This window comes from Acinonyx jubatus, chromosome B3 (genome assembly GCF_027475565.1).
Source record: "Acinonyx jubatus isolate Ajub_Pintada_27869175 chromosome B3, VMU_Ajub_asm_v1.0, whole genome shotgun sequence".
NCBI classification, from domain to species: Eukaryota; Metazoa; Chordata; class Mammalia; order Carnivora; family Felidae; genus Acinonyx; species Acinonyx jubatus.
The window spans coordinates 11,750,954-11,772,554 of record NC_069386.1 but is presented as its reverse complement, the minus strand read 5'-3'; the positions used below and the strand labels follow the sequence as shown (position 1 = coordinate 11,772,554).

Below are 21,601 nucleotides of genomic sequence, written 5' to 3'. Positions count from 1 at the left end.
TACCTGCATTACTAAAGTGTCTCTTGTTGGGGTGATTATAGTTATCTCTTGGGTGTCCGTGCATCTGTGGGCCATGGGAGGCAGGCAAGTGAGGCTTCTGAGGGTGAAGGTTGTGTGGGGTGTGGGACTGAGATATCAGGGAGTCCCGGCTGGAGCCTGAGGCCTCTGGTCGAAATGGCTTCTTACCACCAATCACATCATCTTTCTTCTTTTGCTCCTGAGAATAAAAGGAAACCAAAGAATCTTAAGACCCCAGGCTGAATTCCCAAGAATAGTACAGAGGTCACCACCTCTAAGTATTCCCCTCTTGCCCCTCTTCTGGCTTCCAACCTGCCATCTACTATATTCTTATACACCATGTTCATAAGTTTCCCTGAGCTCCCCCTGCTGCTCTCACAAGAAAGTCACGCTCCCCTGGCAAGTCACTGTAAGACCGTGTGCATGGGCTGCTGGGTGCCACTGCACAGGGCCCGCCCAGGACAGATGCCCGGGCTGTCAGCCTTCTCAGAGACTCATCTTGGACCATGTAAAAGTAGGAACACAACTTTCCTAGACTAACTAGAGCAAACAACCTCTGACTAGCCCAGTGGGAACTAGTTCCTACGCCAAAGTCATCAAGCTAAACATCTCAATGTTTATTTACTTCTTTACCATACAAGAAAATGTAATAGAAAAATATTAGAAAATATAATAAGAACAGCAACAGCAAAAAATAACGTAAAGTGCCCTAAAATCTCACTACGAAAGAAATTAATGTCTGCGATTTGGTCCATATCTTTCTAAGCTTGTGTTTATATGTGTGTGTGTTACTTTTTTTTTTTTTAACAACAAAAATATTATTTGGTATTCTTCTTTCACTTAACACATTATGAAAATTTTCTCATGTAAACACTTACTTACACTATTGTATTATGGCCGAATAATATTCCCCAGCATGAATATATCATAATCTATTTAATCTATTTTTTATCGTTGGGCATTCAAGTCATTTCCACAATAAACATGTTTAAATCCTTAATTACCTCATTAAATTCTCAGAAGAACTGTTTTTGTCTTTTGACAAATCTGACTGAACTGTCCCTCCAGGAGGCTGTGATAGTGCACACCCCCAGCAGCAGGACCACTATTTTTGTTCAATATGCTAACTGCTGATACTTAGACTAACATGGCCCCTTTACCATCGTGTGTTCAGCTATAAACCCTCATCGTAACTTTCACTCCCCACTACGGGGTCTTTCCCACTATTTCATTCCCTCCTCAGGCTTTTCCTGACTATCCTCGCAAACTTTTATAATGCTTAAAATTTACATTAACGTTCAATGATACTAGTATATTATCTCTATATATTACTACCATATCATATTCTTCTAAATTATAAACTACTTGAGCATACTATTCGACAGTACAACACAATACTAAGCATGTTAAGTTCATGCAACAAATACTTCTAAGCACCTTCGCTGTGCCCAGTACCTTTCCAGGCACTGAGGATATAGCAGAGGATGAGAAGCATAATATCTCTGCCTTTGAGAAGCTGACAGGTTAGTGGAGGAGGTATTAAATGTCCAGAGACTGGCTCTAAATGGCTGATTTGGGGGCCCTAAAGGGCTGATGTGGCAGGTCAGCAGATCTGTGAATGGGCATGTCTTCAAAATCAGCTAAGGCATTTATGTGCCCATCCCCCTATGCCAAAGAAGGGAAGGAACTTCTGGGCACCTTCTCATGTTGGCTCCTTTACATGAGTAGCTGGGACGTTACATACAAACGCAGGAAGGAACGCCAAGTATACGTGACCCAGAAAAGAACAAAACAAGTATTTTCTGCCCACATGACTTATCAAGAGCCACATTTATAAGCTACCACAAGACGAGAGAATAAATGATTGTGGGCATAAGAACGCAGGGTAGGGGCGCTTGGGTGGCTCAGTTGGTTAAGCGTCTGACTTCGGCTCAGGTCATAATCTCACAGTCCATGAGTTCGAGCCCTGCGTCAGTCTCCATGCTGACAGTTTAGAGCCTAGAGTCTGCTTCAGACTCTGTGTCTACTTCTCTTTCTGCCCCTCACCCTCCCTCCCTCTCTCTCTCATTCTCTTGCTCTCTCTCAAAAATAAAATTAAAAAAAAGAATGCAGGTAACAACATCTTGTCAGAATTTTAACACTCTTTGGTTCTAACAGATTGGCTATTTCAGCCACCGAGTCTGTCACTTTCACTATCAGTGCAGTGTGCTGAGAAAGCGCAGAGCTAAAACGGCATAGGAGCACACAGTACAGGGAGGCAGGGCTGTGGTGGACCTGAACATCGGTCTGTGAGGGGAGGGCAGAGAACCAGGGACCCTTCTAGCACCAAAAGTATCATTCCATGACCATCTCCCCAGGGAACAACAGTAACTAAGGAATTGCTCTGTGCAACTGGCTTTTATCTGTTAGTACGAATTAGGATTAAATTTGTATTTTACCTCCTCTTCTTGAGATCTTTTCTTATGAGCCATCTTGTACAATTTATGCAATTTTCGAGCATCGAATTCTGTAAACTTGGAAACAAAAATCCATAGGTTCCTAAAAAAAAAAAAAATAATAGTTCTAGTAAATTACAGAATTTTTAAAATAACTTTTTATTCTCTTTATGGATGGCAAGCTACTGAATTCTGCAATGGAATTCAGTAGAAATTAAATAACAGGAACATTCTTTCAGGTCTGTGTTTCATTAACACTCCTTCAGATGCCGTGTCCACAGAGTTTGACTGAGGGGTCTGGAGACGAAGGCTCTGTTTCCCAGCTAAAATCCCTTATTTCACTGGCACTCAGGAAAGCCCTGGAGTCTTCCTCCATGTTCTGCACTTCCTGGATTCTGCCACCCAACCCGTCATTACCATCTTCCAGGTGGAGACCTCCATACACTCGGGCATCTCCGTGCTCCTGCCCCTTCTCCTCCCAGTTGTCACCACAAAGTCTATCCTTTCTTCTGAAAACTCCCAAGAGGCGCCTCCACTGTAATTCCACCACATCCACCCCAGCAAGGCATTACAGTGAACAGGAGAGTGCTGGGCAAAACAGGTGTCTAGAACAAGGAGGCAGGGGTACTGGCAGTGAGCTGGAAAAGGAGTCTCACCTCTCTCCACACAATGAAGACAAGAGTTTCACCATGTCACGCCACCCGCAGGAACCACGGGTTCCCTAAGTAGTAAACCTGCTGCATCAGGTGCAAAGCCATCGGTGGTCTTAACAAACTGTCTTTAAACCCTAAAAACCTCCCAGCCCCCCTTCTCACTGTCTCACTTTGAAGCCTTCGCCAAAGCCTGAAAACTCTCCTCATCTAAGCAAGTCCACCCTGCCCATGCCCACTCGCCTGCCTCTCAGAAGAGTTTCCTCCGACTGCTCTTCTGCAGGCCCTTCCTCCTTCTCGAACACCTACCACACACATGGTCTCACAATCACCACTTCATAAAGGGCCGTCGAGTGGACAAAGACCTTCTTATGAACTACTGTTAGCCAGGACCACAGTACCTGGTACAATTAAACACAGACAGGCCCCAGGTCACGGGAGGAATCCTAGCTTCACAGACTATGTACTAGGATGACCTTTTGTTATCTTCCAACAGAGATTAAGTTGGGTAGAAATACACCCCAGAGGCTAGCTAGGTACAGGAAGAAGCTGGTTAACAGTATAAAGGGGAATAAAAGTAACATTTAAAGCTTAATATCTTTTTAATGGGTGTGAAGCATGCTACAGATAGCATCATGGCGAAGTTTTCTTAAATCTATTTTTCACTCAAAACCAATCCACTGAGATTGGGCATATTATACCTAAATAATTATATTAACCATGAAGTATAGGAGTTCAAAGACTGTGGATTTTAGAGACTCAGTGTTACAATGATTTTTGAGGAAGACACTCCAGTTGTTTTTATAAAATATCGTAAGTGAATATATAAATGAATACATACGAGCCATGATATGCCTTAAAAACTGAAGTTCTGTGTTAAACTGTATTAATACAAATGACTACTAGCGTTCTTTTTAATTATCAGAGAGAATAGAGAAATCACAGTTCTGGTGATTTTAACCTTTGCGTGACTCGTGTGTTAGTAAAGAACTGATCAAATAGTTTTTATATCTGACTAGCAACCTGAGGTGGGTGAAGTAGTGAGACCAGATGATTTTTATCCCTTCCAGGCTTACAGACCAAGTCCTTGTTCTGAGAATAGGCCAGCAAATTCGGTACTCCTGCTGTTCTCTTGTAAAATAATGACATCATCCTACCTGTTTCAAGCCTGCAGGTACGTTGTCAATAGATGATTTTTATTGGGGGAAAGATTTTCATTAGGTGGTTATGTCACCCTTTATAAAACAAGAACAGATCCCCCCCTCCCCCCCCCCCCCCCCCCCCACATACACTGTCAAATCAAACAAGGCATTCTGAGACCAAGGCCACTCACCTCCTCCACAGTTTGATGTGCTCCTGGTCTGAGTAGGCTTTAAGGCACTCGGCTATCCGGTCTCCGATTTTCAGCAGGCAATTTCGGGTATGCTCCAGCTGTTCCTGCACATTGAGCCCCTTGTCGGGTTTGTCCAGCTGTTTCAGTGCCTTTTTCACGGGCCTCATCCTCTCTTTGCACTGGAACAGGCCAACAGAGTAGAGATATAAAACACTTGCAGCAAAGACACCTTGTCTTTGGTTCCTGTGCCCTAAATTCCCAGAGAAAACCCGGCCCACTCTCACGCCATGTTACCCTAGAGGAGGAATGGGTTAGAGTCAGGGGAACAAGTGTAAGTATTAAGTCAGGAAAACCTGAGGTGCAGGTCCCAACAGCATCTCTTAGAGTGAAGACCTCTACACCTTTCCTTTATTATAGCTCAAAATGCTTCTGTTTCCTCACCTGCAACAGGGGCATGATAATGCCTCTTAACTCTTAAGTCCATTATGAAGATCCAATGAGAAGCGAAATTACAGACCTAACCTAGAAACTTCTCACCACCATCTAAACTATCTAAAACTGCAGGATAAAATATTTACAAGTCCTTCAGGCTTATAAGAAACTACGTGGGTAGCTTCCAGATAAAGATGGTGGGCTAAACACCAGAGTCATTTTCTCCTCCTGCCCAACTCCACTAACACAACAGTAAAGGGAGGGTCTTAAAAAGAGATAAGCCCATAAAGACAAGGGAAAATGAGAGAGAAAACAAGAGCCACAAAATATTGGCAGCAAGGGAAATCACTCAACAGACCTAACAGGCGAACCAACCTGGTTTATACTACAAAATTCCCCCCAGAGTCTCTCTAGACACCTCTGCAAGTAGGAGAGGGTGAAAACTAAGGATTGGGTTTTTTCAACAATGCTTAGAAGTAACTGATACCCAGAGTCACAAGAGACGCCCAAATCTCCAACTCTGCCCAGCAAAAGATGTGCAAGTTATTCTCTGGAGAGTATGAAGGAAAGGTCTCTGAACTGGGCTACATGGGCACAGCCAAGAGGCAAGGCTGCCGCACTGAAACAGGAGCATATGGACATAGGCACACTAGATGAGCCATCACCGGGCCTTCTGCCTCCCAGACTCCAGAATGAAGACAGCCAGGCCTTCGCCCTCCACTCAGGAGATGGGAGGATTCTTGTCCACAAAATCTGACCATCTAAGAGGAGGAACTACACACTGGAAGCCTCCCAAGGCAGCAGCCCTACCACATCACCCATGGTGAGCACTCAAAGTTCATCAGGCTCCACCCACGTCAGATGGCTAGGCCCCTACTCCTGAATATGTGTGCAGACAATGATAACCAAGCCATCTGAAAAAATATCTAACATGAATGATGGAAAACAAATTCAACAGAAATATAAAAACATTCAGGAGAACCATGAAGGGGTGGGGGTGGGGGGGAGATCTGGGAAATAAAACATGACAAGAGAAGTAAAAAGCCTGAAAGAAATAATGTGAGGCATGCCCGGGTGGCTCAGTCGGTTAAGTATCCAACTCTTGATTTCGGCTCAGGTCAAGATCTTATGATCATGGGATTGAGCCCCGCATTAAGCTGTGCTGGGTGTGGAGCCTGCTTAAGATTCTTTCTCTCCCTTCCTCTGCCTCTCTCCCCCACTTGTGCTCTCTCTCAAAAAAAAAAAAGAAAAAAAGAAGAAGAAAAGACATAATGTGAGATAAAGTGAAGGGCATCTCCTAGAAAGTAGAATCTAAAAAGCAGAAATGGAAAATAAAAAAGGTAGTAATATTGGGAACCATCCCACGAGTTCAATATCCAAAACAGAAAAGTTCCATAAAGTTAAAACCAAGAATTAGGAGGAAATTACCACAAAATAATTCAAGAAAACTTTTTCGGACCCATAGAGAATGGTTGTCAACGGCTTACATACTTGGCACAACAAACTACTAAGGCACAAGATCATGACATTTCAGAATGATGAAAACCCCACAAACTTCTATCACTCTGTGATAATTCCTTCTGTTCACTTTTCAGAGTTATACCTCAATTTTAAGAAAAAGGACACAAAATAGAAAAGTGTACCACAACCTGGAAGATACCTAGAACAACTGTTATGAGTAACAAATTAGTATCATGAATGTATAAAGGGCACTATAGAAAAGGTAGGAACAAACAAATTACCCTAAAATAGGCAAAGGATATGCACAGGCAATTTATTAGAAACATGAATGCCTAACAGATACGAAAACAAGTGTTCACCTACGCCACTGATCAATAGTTCATACTTCTCAGATAAGCAAAAATTAGGAAGTCAGAAATTACCAAGTGTTTCTAAGACTGGGAAGCAACTGGAACTCAAGTTCACTGTGAAAAGGGAGTGTATAAATCTCCATAATTGCTTTCAAGGTTAATTCAACAGTACCTAGGAAAGTGATGGGTGTGCATGCAAGCCCTAGGAAGACCCAGAACTAGAGAAACGTTTACATGTGTAAATGAAAATATTTACTTTTATCGGGGCGCCTGGGTGGCTCAGTTGGTTGAGCATCCAACTTCGGCTCAGGTCATGATCTCGCAGCTCGTTGAGTTCAAGCCCCACATCAGGCTCTGTGCTGACAGCTCAGAGCCTGGAGTCTACTTCGGATTCTGTGTCTCCCTCCCTCTCTGCCCCTAACCCACTTGCATTCTGTCTCTGTGTCTCTCAAAAATAAATAAACATTAAAAAAAAATTTTTTTAATAAAATATTTAAAACAATTTTGCTATTTTTAGTAGTAAACATTTGGAAAACCTCAAGGTTCATCTACAGGAGAAACCATGAATTATAGAAGTCTTAATACAGAATAATACGAAAAAAAATTATTTTAATTTTTAATTTTTTTGTTAAGTAAGCTCTACATCCAACGTGGGACCTGAACTCTAGACCACGAGATCGAGAGTTGCATGCTACACCAACTAAGCCAGCCAGGCGCCCCGAAAGTTTAAACTACTAACATGGATAAACCTCAAAAAATAGAGATGCTGCGAGAGGAAAATCAAGTTACATGACATACACAGCGTGGCATTTATATCAAGTCTTTGAATACGGAGAGCAAGATAATGTGCTGCGTATGGAACTTAGGAGGCTGTGCAGTAGAACAGTTAAGAACCCAGGCATTCATGCCCAACTGTCTGGGTCAAACCTCTGTGCCACATCTTAACTGTGGTGACACTGGACAACTTATGTGACTCTCTTTACCTTATTTTTTAATAAGTAGAGTGGAGATAACTACCTACCCTCATAAGATTGTTGTGGAGAAAAAGCCCTAAATGCACACAAACAGTGCCTGGCTGTTTATGTGACCCATTATGGTCTTTATAGACAAACAAAAGCCCTAAAACTCTTAAACCAAGCACAAGAATGACATCTGGACCTAAAACCACCCTTATTCCTGGGGAAGGTAAGAAAGGAGAGGTGTGGGTTTAGAGTCAGAAACACCAGGGACTTCAACTTTACCCTCAGTCTTAAAAACTCACATTTGACAAGGCTTCGTGGCACCTGTTATCAATGTCTCTCGTATTCTTTACATTTTTCTACATTTTTTAAGGATTTCATAATCCTTAGCACAATTAAAAGAGCCAATATGTAAGATCATTCTGAAAACGAAAATGGTACACAGAAGCACTAGCTGGGGTTTCCTCTCAGAAATACTGGGCTAAGGACAAACCAGGATACAGATCAGACGGCTGGCTGTACAGTGAACTTACCCCTTTCAGATAGCTTAAATACTCAAATACTGATGTATCTTTTACTTTAGAGATACTTCTTCAGATACACTTCTTACACCTAAGTGTACTTGACATAAGAAAGTAGTCCCCATCAGAGAGCTCAGGGCAGAACAGTAACAGAGGAGTAAGATAAATGAGAGAAGGAAGAATAAAAAATAGTTATGTGTGTATAGATTTGGGGGAACACAGAGACAGGAGTAACAAGAAGACTACCTTACAGGATGAGGTCAGCATCCTACCCTCTGCTGCCACACAGCAGGAGTATTTTGAAATTTGGAAGACCAGGTTCTCTTTGAGACTGAATTAACTACTCTAGCGAGCTGTGATTTATGCAAGGTTGGGCAGAGGAGGTGAGGGGACTCATGGAGCACACAGTCCAGTGAAGAACCTGCAGCTCCGGTGAGGGGCTAAGGTCGCCCTTAAGGACATACTGGACTGTTTCCAATCCCTCATGAGACCTGGGCCGTGCCCCTAGCACCGCAGTACAGAGCATGGGAGGGAACACCAGGCTCACCACTGCTCCAGTGCACTCAGTCAGTACCCTGGCCGCGTCTCGTGTCATGCTGTCCCCTTGTTCTCACCACACAAGCCACAGTGGCCTTATGTAACCCCCTTACTGCACCATAGGCAGTTCTGCCACACAGCCTTTGTGCATGCTGCTGCCTTGCCCTGGCACGTTCTTCTCTGCCCTCGTCTCCTGTGACTTCTTCCTCTTCCTTCAGAACCCAATTTGAACATCACCTCCTTAAACATGCCTTCCCAATAGCCCCTGCCTGGGTCTGCTCCCCTTCTCACAGGATCTTCAGAGCATCTGCTGTCCCCCCCGCACGTCCCCATCACAGTAGCACAAGCACAATCTGTGTGCCTATCTGACTATCTCCCCCACTCAAATGTAAAGTCTGCAGTGACAGAAACAGTCCTCTTTGCAACACAGTAGGTAACTCCAGGGGCTGGCACACAGAAAGTATTTAGGAAATGTTACCTCAGTTAACACTAGGGTTTCCCAAATGCCTCTAAAGGGCCGCTTGCAGCCTTTCTGAGTGGGAGCACAAGATATGAAATCGATCCCCCAAACTCTCTCCCCAGAGAGTGAGTAAGAAAATCTCTTCCTGCCAGCCTGTTCCAGAGCAAAAGGTCTTTAGACAGTAGAAGCAATGTGTTCCAAAGTAATATACTAACACTCAGGCCAACTGCGGTTGTGTGGCTGACCTGAGAAAGACGGAGCCACGGCAAGCACTGTGGCCACACACACCAGCACCCCTCAATTTTAAGACTTACTATGCTGAATGTCTCCTGGTCCAGATCATCATCCTCATCCTCTCCAATGGGGACAGGCTCACTTCCTGCTGTAATATGGACAGGACCCTGAGATCGCTTTGATTTACTTGAAGATTTGGCATCACCACCTTTAGGCTTTTAAAAAAGAGTTACAAGGAATCATTGTCATTTGTGCAATCCTGCCTTGTAAGCTGGACTTCTTACCTATGTCACATCACTCCAGTGGGGAAATGTGACGGACTCAGTTTATAAAAAGGGTAAAATGAAGTCTTCAGAAACACCATGTAATCAAATCTACACAATTAACAAATGGCTTAATCACACATCATTTCCATTTCTTTCTCCAAAAAACCAATTATAACTTCAGCTTCAGAACAATGCTATTTTGGCTTCTATCCCCTCACCATAAAATGCACAAAAACGCCATCAACAGGCTAAGATTATAAATTGCCAAAGCTCTTGTAAAGTATCGCGTAGCAACTTTTATTAAGAGCTTATGAACATACACTTTGATCAAGAAATCTGTATTAACTTTAGTACTGTAAATGACTGAAATACACACAAATCCACATGGATAAATCTCATTTATCCATGAAAGGATGCAGAAGGATGAAGATACATACTTACACACTGACTTCACGTATGAACATTTGAAAACCTAATAGTATGCTTTGTTTACGATTCTTTAATACATGGTAAAAGTATAAAAACACAGATAGGAAGGTTTCAAACCATGAGAGGAAAAAACAGGGAGGCAGAGTCAGGAAATCAGGTAGAAGGAATGGAGGGGGCTTCAACAGTGCCGGTAAGGTGTGCACAAAACACAAAATACACCAGCCAAACAAAAGGCACTTGGAATAAACATGACAAAATGTTGGTAACAGTTATACATGGGTGGTGGATGAGTGGATGTTTGGTACACTGTTCCTCGTGCTTTTATTTTGGAAATGTTTCACTTAAAAAAAAAAACTGATTATCTTTCTGTGGGAGCACAGATGCAAAGGTATCTGGCACAGGTTTTCCTAACATAAAAAATTTCAAAGTGATTTCAATATGGGAAGCTTACATTGCTTCCAAGATATATAACCAAACAGAACCTTCTTTATTCAAAGTGATTTTAACACTTATTCACTTGGAATGTTGTTTCTGATGTACTGCTGAATTTGGGAGAAAGGGCTACCCAAAGAGTCTGAGTTGACCTTCATTTTATACTCATCCGTATAAAACAAAAGTTCCAAAGGGACTCATCAAGAAATCTACTATAGAGATCACTGGATGATGGGATTATAGTAGATATTTGTTTGTATGTTTTAATGATTAAGAGTGAATTACAAAATAATTTCATCAGAAGTCAGCAAGCATACAAGCAACACTCTACCAGAAGTCTGTGGTTTAGAATTAACTTCTTAAAACTCCCAAAGCAAAGGTTCTAGAATAGCAGCGTTTTTGATCCATTTCTACTCTAAACACTTTTCTGGATATATTTGGTTCAACTCCTAAACCCGTCAAATATTCAAATTCATCTATGGATTATGTTCTTCTACCATGAACGTAAGAACATATTTCAAGTCATTACCTGTGAATGCAGATTTCTCTCACCTGTCCTATGTCATTCAAAACTTCCCCTCTGAAATGTTATGAGAGATCAAAGGCCTTCTATATTAAAAAAAAAAAAAAACCCAAACTGCACATTCCCCTCTCTGTAAGAGGAGGTGCGAGCATCCCCCTGACAACCCCATCCTTCCTTCTTAGATGTGTCCATAAAGAGACGATGATTTCCGGACCCTCAAACCCCATTCTAAATCCTAGAAGAAATATCAGAGGCTGTGGGTATCTCAGTAAGTAGAAGGACACTGATACCTTCTCTTTCTTATCTTTTGACTTCTTCCTCTCCTTGTCCCCTTCTTTGTCTTTCCTAGAACTCATTTGTTTCTCCTTGTTCTCCTTGTTCTCTTTCTTCTTCTGTTTCTTTTTCATTGGACTTTTTTCTAAGCCATCATCCTAGAAAACAAACAGGGCTATGAGCTTTAGCCACAAACTTTGTATCTACTCGCCTACTTTCTAGAGAGGAGCAACCGTCTACATTGGTTCATCACTACATCTACACTTGGAAGCTTGTTTTCACGCTTACAGCCTTAATGCATGCACTCACACAACTCTAAACTCCCCAATGATAAATAACCAGTTAGGCCTGGAGCCGCAGATGTTCTTGACTCACATCTCTCTAATTCTCACAGCAACCCTTCAACCAGAGGCATTATCATTCCCATTTCACAGACAGAAAAAACTGAGGCCCAGAGATGTTATATACCCACCACCTAGTAACTGTCAAGGTTGCTAGTTTTTGAATTCGCGTATGCATGACAAACCCATGCCACTTTCTGCACCCACTGCTGATCCTCTTGGAGCTAATCTCAAAGTACCATCACACCCAAAGGGAAACGACATAAAATCCCATAAAGTTGTTACTGCCTGAAACAACACACCAAATGCTACCAATTTTTCAGTTTGCTCAGGCCAGAGGTCTCACAAGCTGCCAGGCCCCAGGCCAAACCTGACCCACAGAAGCGTTCTGTTAGCCCACGAAGCATTGAACAGCAGAGCCGCTGCCCCTCAGCATCAGGCACGAGGCCCCTGGTGAGCCACAGTCCCCACCACTCCCTAACCTTTCTCACCGCAAGGCTTGGTGTCGTGTGCCATTTATCACTTCACCTTGCACGGGTCCCTTCATTTACTTCCACTATCTAGGACTCTGCAATGGCCGACTTAAATGAACCGATTCCCCTCTTGCGGGTTAAGCAAAGACATATAGATTCTATTTTCACTTTATTGACTCTGCATATAAACCAAACACATCTTGAATGGTTTTATATATACCACTTGGCAAAATAAATGTAGCCTACAAGCAAACTGTCAACTGAAATCCAGCCACATACCTTTACTTCTCCCTCTTCCGATGGATTGTCTGAGTGTCTAGGTGATGAAAACTCAATCCCATGCTCATCTTTCAGCCTGGGCTCTTTGTTTTCCTTCTTTACTCGAGGCTTCCGCTTCTTTAATTTGGCCTGGAAGAGAAAATGATGTTAAAACCACAAATCAAGTCCCTTAAAAAGCATGACCAGGTAACATTAGGACTCTTCGGAGCAGGAGCAGTCATACAATTCAAACGAGAAGATTCAAAGGCAATTCAAAGCATGCAACTTATTCTACCTGGGGGAAAAAAAAAGGGGAAGAGTCATGTAGGCCCTATACAGGTCCCTATGCCACATAAAAGCCTCCACATCCTTGAACCTATGGATTCCAGTATTTGGAATTCACACTAAAGATAGAATACAGAAGAATTGGAAAAGCACCTTTATGCACAAAAATACCAATAAATTTAATGTGAGACATAACAGTGACATTTGAAAATCGAGAAGTACACTCTATCTAAAAATTAGGAAAAAGGTTAAAATATGGATCCACTCCAACATGGTTCAGAAATCTACAAGTATAAACATGACCTAATCTGTCCCTCCAGAACCTAATGTACACTTCATACTCAACATGCTGTCTGGAGAATGGCACTACTTATGACACTATAATATTAAAAATGATCAGAAATGAAATGTGACTTTATATAAAATTTGTTTTGTTTATAATACAGGGAAACAAATGCAAACGGCAGAGCTCTCAGAGGACTAGGAACCAGCACCCACAAAGGCTGCTAGTACCAAATGTAACCTCTCTCCTCCTCACTGTGATTCTCATTTGAAATGAAAAATTGGGAAAATAAAAGCAGATTAAGGTTTAGATGAGTTCACTGGCAACTCTGCTGGTATTCTTCACTGAGCAGGTAAGGCAGTCCTAACTGAAGGCCAGTTTCTGAACCCACCGAATCCACTAACCATCCATTAGACCTACGGGACCCATCCTTCAAGCAGCCCAGAGTTAGCTACACCAGGTATACCTGGTGGTACTCATACAACAACCAGTACCATGTTCCAAAATTGAGGAAGCAGCACAAAGAAACAGTAAAAGCATATGTCTGGAGGTGGGGCTGGGAGAGGTGAGGACTATTTTGAGGCAATACTGGAGGACAGTGGGCTTGTAAGAAAGGTGCCAAGATGTTTAGGTCAATTACCGAATGAACTTTTCTATTATTACCGACCAAAACATCATTATTGCACCCTCAAAAGCAACACCTGACTATGGAATGTACCTCCTGGAGAGGGCAAGCATCCCTTCTCCTACCTAATTCTGCAAGGTTGGAGCCTCGGCCCGCTGAAGGATGCCCGGTCGGCTGCCCCACTCACCTCTTCCCCGCCCGTCACAGCCCCCTTCTTCTCCAGACTCTTCCTGAGCAGCTTCAGCAAGTAGTCCGCCCGGGTCTGCAGCTGCTTCCCCTGCGGCTTTTTATCCGTCTCCACGGGCAGAATCTTCAACAGGAAAGGAAGAGAAGCACCCGCCACCACCCATGTCCCGGTTAGTGGATCCGGATACACAGAAACAACAAAGAACTGAGCAGTCCTTTCCCTCCCCAACCACCCGAAATACAGATAAAGCCTCAGATCCTATCTCACGTCCATGGCTCCCGGTCACTGAAAATCCCTCATGAGCCGTTCTCGTTTTACAAAATGGGATGGAGAAATCCAGCTCTCCCACTGGCTCCTACCTGTGCTGTTAACAGGGTAGAACAACTCAGGTAGGAGGGGCTTGTTGGCTTCATCTGCTAGAGCATCCCAGCCGTCGTGGATTTCCTCCTTCCAGGAGCAGGGAATCCCTGGAGCTAGGTTAAAGCTTCGTTTTAGATTGAAAATGCTTCTTAGAGCATTGCCGGAGAGCACTGAGCTATGCCAGGACGTGGTCCGTCCCTGCTACCACGGTGGGACCTCTCGGGCCAGACTGGATTTGGTCTCAGTGCTTATGGCAGGGTGCTGTCACCCTCTCAGAACACCACATGTGGGATGAGCATTGTTTGACGTGCCAGGAAAAGCCCTGCCAGGAGCACAACGTGGAGCGCGTCCTACTAAAGTTTGAGCCAGTCAGCTTTCCCTGCTTACAGCTCTGAGCACGGCCTCACTGTCTGGTAGCCTGACTGCAACGGGTAGGGTGGGAGGCTCGATTCTGTGGGAGACGTACAGCCAAGGTTTAATCCCATTACAAAAAACACCAAGGTGTGGCTCACTCTGTGTGCAGAATGGAAATAGGACTGCTTCAAATACAGTTTTAAACAAGCGGCCAACAATTAAGGCCGAAGAATCCTTGTATTATTAATAATCTTACCCTGGTATTTGTTGCAATGACATTTGATGTACCTTCAAGAAGAATTAGAATTTTAAGATTTCTCCTGTGATTTCCCCAAAATTTCACCTGGCTATTATCTTCATCTATGTAACAGTGCCCCAGTCCACCAAAGATGGTAATATTCCCCAAAACAAAGAAATCCCAGGAATTTACTACTGTACTAATTTCAAATTTGATCCCCCACCCCCCAGAAAATAGTTAAAAATAAGTTATCAAAAAATATATATTATTCAACAAATCTGGAAATCTCCAGCATCACAGATTTACTTACTTTGTCAGTTAACTTAAGCTCTGGATCCGTTTTAATTAACTCCCAGTTTCCATAGCCATGCTCATAAATTCCCAGGAGTAAACGCGAATCATCCTCTACCCCCCACTCGACATCAAAATGTGCAGCTTTCACTCGACAGGTTAAGCAGTATCTAGAGGGATTTCAAAAACAGGAGGACATGAGAGGGGGGCCCTTTCAAATTTGGAAATGAACGCAAATGACACAAAGTATCTGATGCATTTTACAAAAGGCAGTGAAAACATGACCTGACAATCCATGACTTAACCCCAAATCCACTTTCTTACAACACAACCACTCATGAGTATGCACAGGACAGACTCACTTTTTTTTTTCTTCAGGGTCCACAGGGATAGATTTATGCAGCATCTCAAACTCTTCCTCATGTTGTATAATGGATTTCACATTAACCTGAACCCCAGATATTTTGATTGTTGGGCCTCTCTTTTTCCCTGGTCCTTTCCCTGAAGAACACCAATTTCACATTAGTTAAGTGAGAATTTGCTGGAGTTCCAACTCCTATTCACTAGAAATCGATCTGTGGCTTATTGTTATAGTTCAAAGATATAATCTAAAATCAAAAGTTTCTCAATTAATGTTTATAAAGTAGCCTCCAAATAGTTCTCCAGATTTTTAAGATTTAGGATTTTTTTTTAATCCACTGGTATTTATAATTCTATTTTAACTTTCCTGTTTGTTTTATACTTTGGTTATAAAATTAAAAGTAAAAAAGATTTGGAAGGATGAATAGTAATACTGATTTCTTTCGTTTTCTAACTATCCTCTTAACAATTCAAGAAAACTTGAAATTTTTTTTTATGTTTATTTATTTTGAGAGAGAGACAGACAGACAGACAGACAAAGAGAGTGCAAGCAGGGGAGGGGCAGAAAGAGAAGGAGAGGAAGAACCCCAAGCTCACAAACTGAAGAGACCATGACCTGAGCCCAAATCAAGAGGACACTTAACCGACTGAGCCACCTAGGAGCCTCAAGAAAACTCCAGTGTTACAAAGATGATCTTCTCCATGAAAAAAGTAGATCAAGTTAATACCAACTGAAATGATGAACATAAGGTGTCATGGAAAGACTTCTTTAGCCCTAGTGCCAGATTAAAATAATCCTAGAATTAAAGATGAAACCCAGTCAAATCTAGTCATAGTCCAGCACAAGATGATGACACTTGTCTATGAAAGAAAAAAATGGCTCAGAGCCTGAAAAAAAGATTTCTTTTTTGTTAACATTCAAGTTGATGAAATGATGCTATGATTATAAACCATCATTTAGATACTCTTCTGTAACCCACTAGAATTCATTTGCAAATGCTATTCCCAATACAGAAGAGAGTTGGAACAGAATGTGAGAAAGTGGGAAAGGCACTTCTCTAAAACTCAGAAATCTGGATTTATTCCCAAATCTGCACATAGTACCCCTTCCTCCCTTCCCTTTTCTCATTCTCACTTCTAGTTATTAACCTGAGTATCAGTTTCCCCACCTTAAAATAAAAGGATTACAACAGAAATACGGGCAAAGGACAGAGACAACTCACAGAGAAGCAAATACAAATGATTCCTAAACATTTGAAAAATACTCAACCTCACTCACAAGAAGAAAAATGCAAGTTAAATATATATGCATCCCATTTCTGACCTATCATGTTGAAAAATTCAAAAATTTGAGAAAATTATGTTGGTGAGACCAAGAGACCAACACCCTCATTCAATGCTTGGTGGGAGAGAATGGTGCAAAATGGAAAGCATACACAATTATCTACCACAACACCGTAAAGCAAAAGATTATACAGCTGAATGTCCCTTAACATATGGTATATCAGTAACAGACTATGCAAGTCTTAAAAAGAATAAAAATCAGGCAGTGGGAAAAAGATGAATCGTTTTTAATGGTATTGAGATATACAGCAACCATACAAAAAATAAATAAAATTGGGGGGGCGCCTGGGTGGCTCAGTCGGCTAAGTGGCCGACTTCGGCTCAGGTCATGATCTCGCGGTCTGTGAGTTCGAGCCCCGCATCGGGCTCTATGCTGACAGCTCAGAGCCTGGAGCCTGTTTCGGATTCTGTGTCTCCCTCTCTCTGACCCTCCCCCGTTCATGCTGTGTCTCTCTCTGTCTCAAAAATAAATAAACGTTAAAAAAATTTTTTAGAAAAAATAAATAAATAAATAAATAAATAAATAAATAAATAAATAAAATTGGGTAAGTCCAAGTGGGTCAGAGATATAAAAGTAAATGAAATCATACAAGAGGAGAAAAAGTCACAGTGAATTCCTTTTTATCCTGGGAGTAAAGGAAATAGTTTTAACGGACTCAAAACCTAAACACAATAAGGTAAAAAGACTGATACATTTGATTATATAAAAAATTTAAGTTTTTTTAAAATGCCAGAAGCAAAGTAAAAAGACAAATTACAAACTATAGGGGAAAACCAGGAACTTCCATCAGAAAAAGAGATCCTAAAAATTAAGACCAACAGCTCAAAAGAAAACAAAGCAGAAAATGGGTGGTTCACAAATGGCTCTTAGAAAAACCTTACTCATTAAAAGAAAAACAAGACACCATTTCTCACCTATCGTCTGGGCAAAAACCCAACCATTTGACAATATCCTGTTTGTGAGGCCTGTAAACACCACCAATATCCATTGCTGGTGGCAGTATAAATGGTACCAGACGGTTGGAGGAGAATTTAGCAAATTCCAACCAAGTCATACTTCCCCAGGACCCAGCAAACCCCTTCCAGAAACCAATCCAAAAGATACGCTGGCAGAGATACGAAACAGCATATCCATTAGACTACAAATTCACTGTGGCTTTCTTTAAAATGGCCGAAGACTAAAAACAACCCAAATATTTGTTGCTCGGGAACAATGAAGTCCGAACTAACATTTACTACGTGGTGGAGCGCTGCAATTGCAAATGGAGTGATCTCCGCACGTGAAAAAACGAGGAACACAACAGGGGAAACACACACACACACTGAAATTCTTACAGAGAAACAGTAAAAAGATAAACCCTAAAGTATTATTAGAAACACCGACCTATGGGGGAAGAGGAAAGCAGGACTGGGGGCTGGGATGAAAGTAAGATTCTCTAAATGAAACTTGTTTCAGAGTTTTGGAGCTTTGGACCATGTAAATGAGAGTTAAGTCAACATGAGAAAAGCAACCCCTGAAAGTTGAAAATAAATGAAACTTAAAGGGGTTGTGCTATTAAGTGGGTGAGCTAACAGCAGAGAGAAAAGAAGAACTTCAAATAATTTTAAAACACAGTATTTTGACTGCCCAGAGCCAGTGGGATGAAAAAAAGCAAAGAAATCAAACTTTGAGGAGTAAGACTGGTATTGGTATTTAGAAATGTGTCCAATGTAGGATAAGACAAATACATAATTATGTTAGCTTTTTTAGGAAAAATTTCCCGCTTGAAGGAAAGAGTTATCGACAATCTTACATCTGAATGAGAAATGTCATCCTGAACCCAGAGTTCATGGCAAATACAGATAGGGGGAACAAGTTACCAATGGCAGGAGGAAGCAATTAACCGGATCCAGAATGAAAACATGAATCAAAAAAGAGGGATGTGGGAGGCAGGGAACTGTTACAAGGAAATCTCACCAAAATATACTGGGAGATAGGAATAGCAAGGCGCAGAACATGTGCTGCATTTTTGTGGGAATAAGGGGAAAAATATCATCTATTCATTTTTTGTAATATGTATTTTCTTATTTCTAGAAAGATACAAGAAACAGGGTACCCGTTTTTAAATTTTGAACCCTGTGAACATAAAATTTATTCACAACAATTACAATGAAAAAAGAAAACACTGTAAACTTAAAGTTTATTCTTGGGTGTATTCTGAGTGCTATAAAAACATGAACTGGGATCACCGTCCAAACCACTTAAGTTTCTTTCACAAAAAAGGAAAAGACATCTAAAGAAACTTTTGACTCTACTGAAGATATTTTAATTTTTTTAATATTTATTTTTGAGAGAGAGAGAGAGAGAGAGAGAGCGTGCGTGAACACATGCACACATGTGGAGGTGGGGCACAGAGAGAGGGAGACACAGAATCTGAAGCAGCCTCCAGGCTCTGAGCTGTCAGCACAGAGCCTGACGGGGGCTCAAACTCACGAACCATCAGATCATGACTTGAGCCGAAACTGGACACTTAACTGACTGAGCCACCCAGGCACCCCATCTAACTGAAGGTATTTTAAAATTCTACTTTCGATAATGCCCTTAAAAAAATCTAAAGCACAAATACCTCTTCACTGATCTTAGCTAACACTGCAAGCCAGACAACATGCTAATAGGCACTTTTCAGGTATGGGATTACACAGTAATCGTTCTAACCTCTGAGGCTGGCACCGTTACTCTCAGCAAATGAGACCATTGAGAGGGTATAACTTGTCACTCATAACAAATTCTAGTGCCACGAAAATCTCGTTGTAACAGAAATGTTTACAATATTCATCTCCTATTTTATTTATTCCAATTCTCTAATCCTTTTAAGTCTGCCACAACACAACTCATGTTTGTATATCCCAGATAATTAGAGATGATCGTTGTCAACAAGGTCCTCATTTGTAGCTGAAATACAGATGTATACAGTCAGCTCTGCCCACTCAGGGCTTTAGAGCGTTAACACGAATCTAAGGTTTCTGGAGCAACATCAGAAGAAAGCACTCATGCTGTTCATTACCTCCACCTTCTGCAAATCAACTTCGTTTGTGAGTCGAGCTCTGGGATCTCACAACACTGAGCTCACAGAAAGGAAGGTCAGAATACACACCTCAAAGGATTAGGGATGCATGGGATAGAAGTCTGTTCTTCAAAAACCAGCCCCTTAGCACAATTCCCATTCCCAAGTGCCAGGTCCAGGAGAACCATGGGCAGGGACTTGCTGACTTACCCTCGCTGGCATTTTCTTTCAGCTGTTCTTCATACTCCTGCATTGCTGATACACAGCTGTTGTGAATCAGCTCACCCAGGCGTTTCAGATCCGCTACGGACTTATCTACCAGCTCTGCATCGCGGGCTATGCACTCCAGCCTGAGGAAGGACAGATATGGGGACACATCAAGGCCCTGTGGCCACTGTTCTAATGTCACATGAGCTACCACCTGGTCCCCTACATGCTTGCTCCTGCAAAGACATCTTTCTCTCCTTTCCTCAATGGTTGTGTCAAGGCTCCACCAAGAGCCCTCCAACAGTGACGCAGGGCTAATGTACGCATTCCATCATTAAGAACTGTGCCTTGGAGTAGTTCACAAAACAAAGTAATTTCAAAAAACACAGGGGAAAGGAGTCGGCTTCCTTTACTAACTAGATGGGCTGTCTGACAATGGTAGCAGGTCAAGTGCCAAAAACTGCACTACTCTGCTGCTTTGGACAAGCTCACAATCCTTTCTCCAGCCCTACTCTCATTCGTTACAATATTCCTAGAAGCAAAGTACAGTTACTGCTACAGTATGTTTCACTGATCTCACATGAAGCATGCAAATATGTTAACGTCTAAAAATCAGTCTGCCCAAAGGAGCTAGACACACTTTCCCAGACCCTGGTGATTTTTATGGTACCGGGCTCAAAGACCAGCATTCTGACCTGGAGGATCAGCAACAATCCTGGCAAGGTGCACCTAACTTTCTTGGTTTCACTGTTGCTACTGCTACACATCACTGCTTCCTCTCCAAACAGACAGGACAAAAACACACAGGCTTGTAATGTTCTACTACTCCAGAAGTTTATCAAGAATAAGAGAAAGGAATCTGGTATTCCCTTCAAATCAGTACTATTATTTATAGGCTATATTGCTAATTCTGGACAAAGTACTAAACTAGGCTGAAAGAGTCTTGCTGAAATCCAACTTCGGAGTTCATTTTCAGAATGCACATAAAATAGTGAAATAGTAATGACAGTCAACCTTTAGTAAGTTACAACTGGAAAGGTCTCAAGCTATTTGCATTTAATCCTCATGACACCCTATTAAGAAGAAGAAGAAGACTACAAAATCGCAAATTTACATTACTGAATAAGAACTAGGATGCAAATAGTTACTACATGTATTCTTTCAAATGGAATTTTGTGAGCATCGCTTCTGGAAATTATTTCTTTGCATTACAGTTTTGAATGTACTTGCTACATCTTCCACTCCAGCAAAATCTCTCTTCAGATGGTCATCTTTGTCATCCCTCCCCAAAAGGCCGTGTACAATCACACAACACGCTAATATTTGTTAAAAAATTTCCAGGAAAATAAATGTTCTTAGCGTTAGTACTAAATGGAAGGTAGTACACCTCCCCCCCACCCAAAAAAAACCCTGCTACATAATAAAAATGAAAAACAGGTGGATAAGGAGCTTACCGTTCAAGAGGGAGACCAAACTTCTTATATGCCTTGATGAACCTGAGAACAGGATCAATAAAACACATTTAAAAAGACGCTCTTAGCTCTGCTGATGCAAATACAACACATCCTGTGATGAAACACGTCATACACACTGTCAAAACAGACTGAGCCCAATCCTTGCAACTGCCACTAACTAAAA

The 21,601-nt window shown here is 41.8% G+C and overlaps 1 protein-coding gene and 1 long non-coding RNA gene across 6 annotated transcripts in view; one reads left to right on the top strand and one right to left on the bottom strand.

Annotated features, from left to right (window-relative positions):
* CHD2 (chromodomain helicase DNA binding protein 2) overlaps window positions 1–21,601 on the bottom strand; it is a 122,006-nt gene that overhangs the window by 15,197 nt on the left and 85,208 nt on the right. For all 5 annotated transcript variants that reach the window (XR_003423282.2, XM_027067976.2, XM_053223597.1 and 2 more), the window contains 11 exons: window positions 21,418–21,459; window positions 19,967–20,106; window positions 15,371–15,509; window positions 15,028–15,178; window positions 13,766–13,888; window positions 12,407–12,535; window positions 11,331–11,471; window positions 9,471–9,605; window positions 4,437–4,615; window positions 2,457–2,556; window positions 4–217 (listed from right to left, as the gene is read on the bottom strand). Coding sequence is in view for 4 of the 5 variants with exons in the window: in XM_027067976.2 (XP_026923777.1) it covers window positions 4–217; window positions 2,457–2,556; window positions 4,437–4,615; window positions 9,471–9,605; window positions 11,331–11,471; window positions 12,407–12,535; window positions 13,766–13,888; window positions 15,028–15,178; window positions 15,371–15,509; window positions 19,967–20,106; window positions 21,418–21,459 (1,493 nt within the window). In the remaining variant the exon portion in view is untranslated. The remainder of the gene's footprint in view (window positions 1–3; window positions 218–2,456; window positions 2,557–4,436; window positions 4,616–9,470; window positions 9,606–11,330; window positions 11,472–12,406; window positions 12,536–13,765; window positions 13,889–15,027; window positions 15,179–15,370; window positions 15,510–19,966; window positions 20,107–21,417; window positions 21,460–21,601) is intronic.
* On the top strand, window positions 7,322–14,995 carry LOC128315870 (uncharacterized). The gene is made up of 2 exons (XR_008298984.1): window positions 7,322–7,864; window positions 13,117–14,995. It is a non-coding gene; the product is annotated as an uncharacterized LOC128315870 (long non-coding RNA).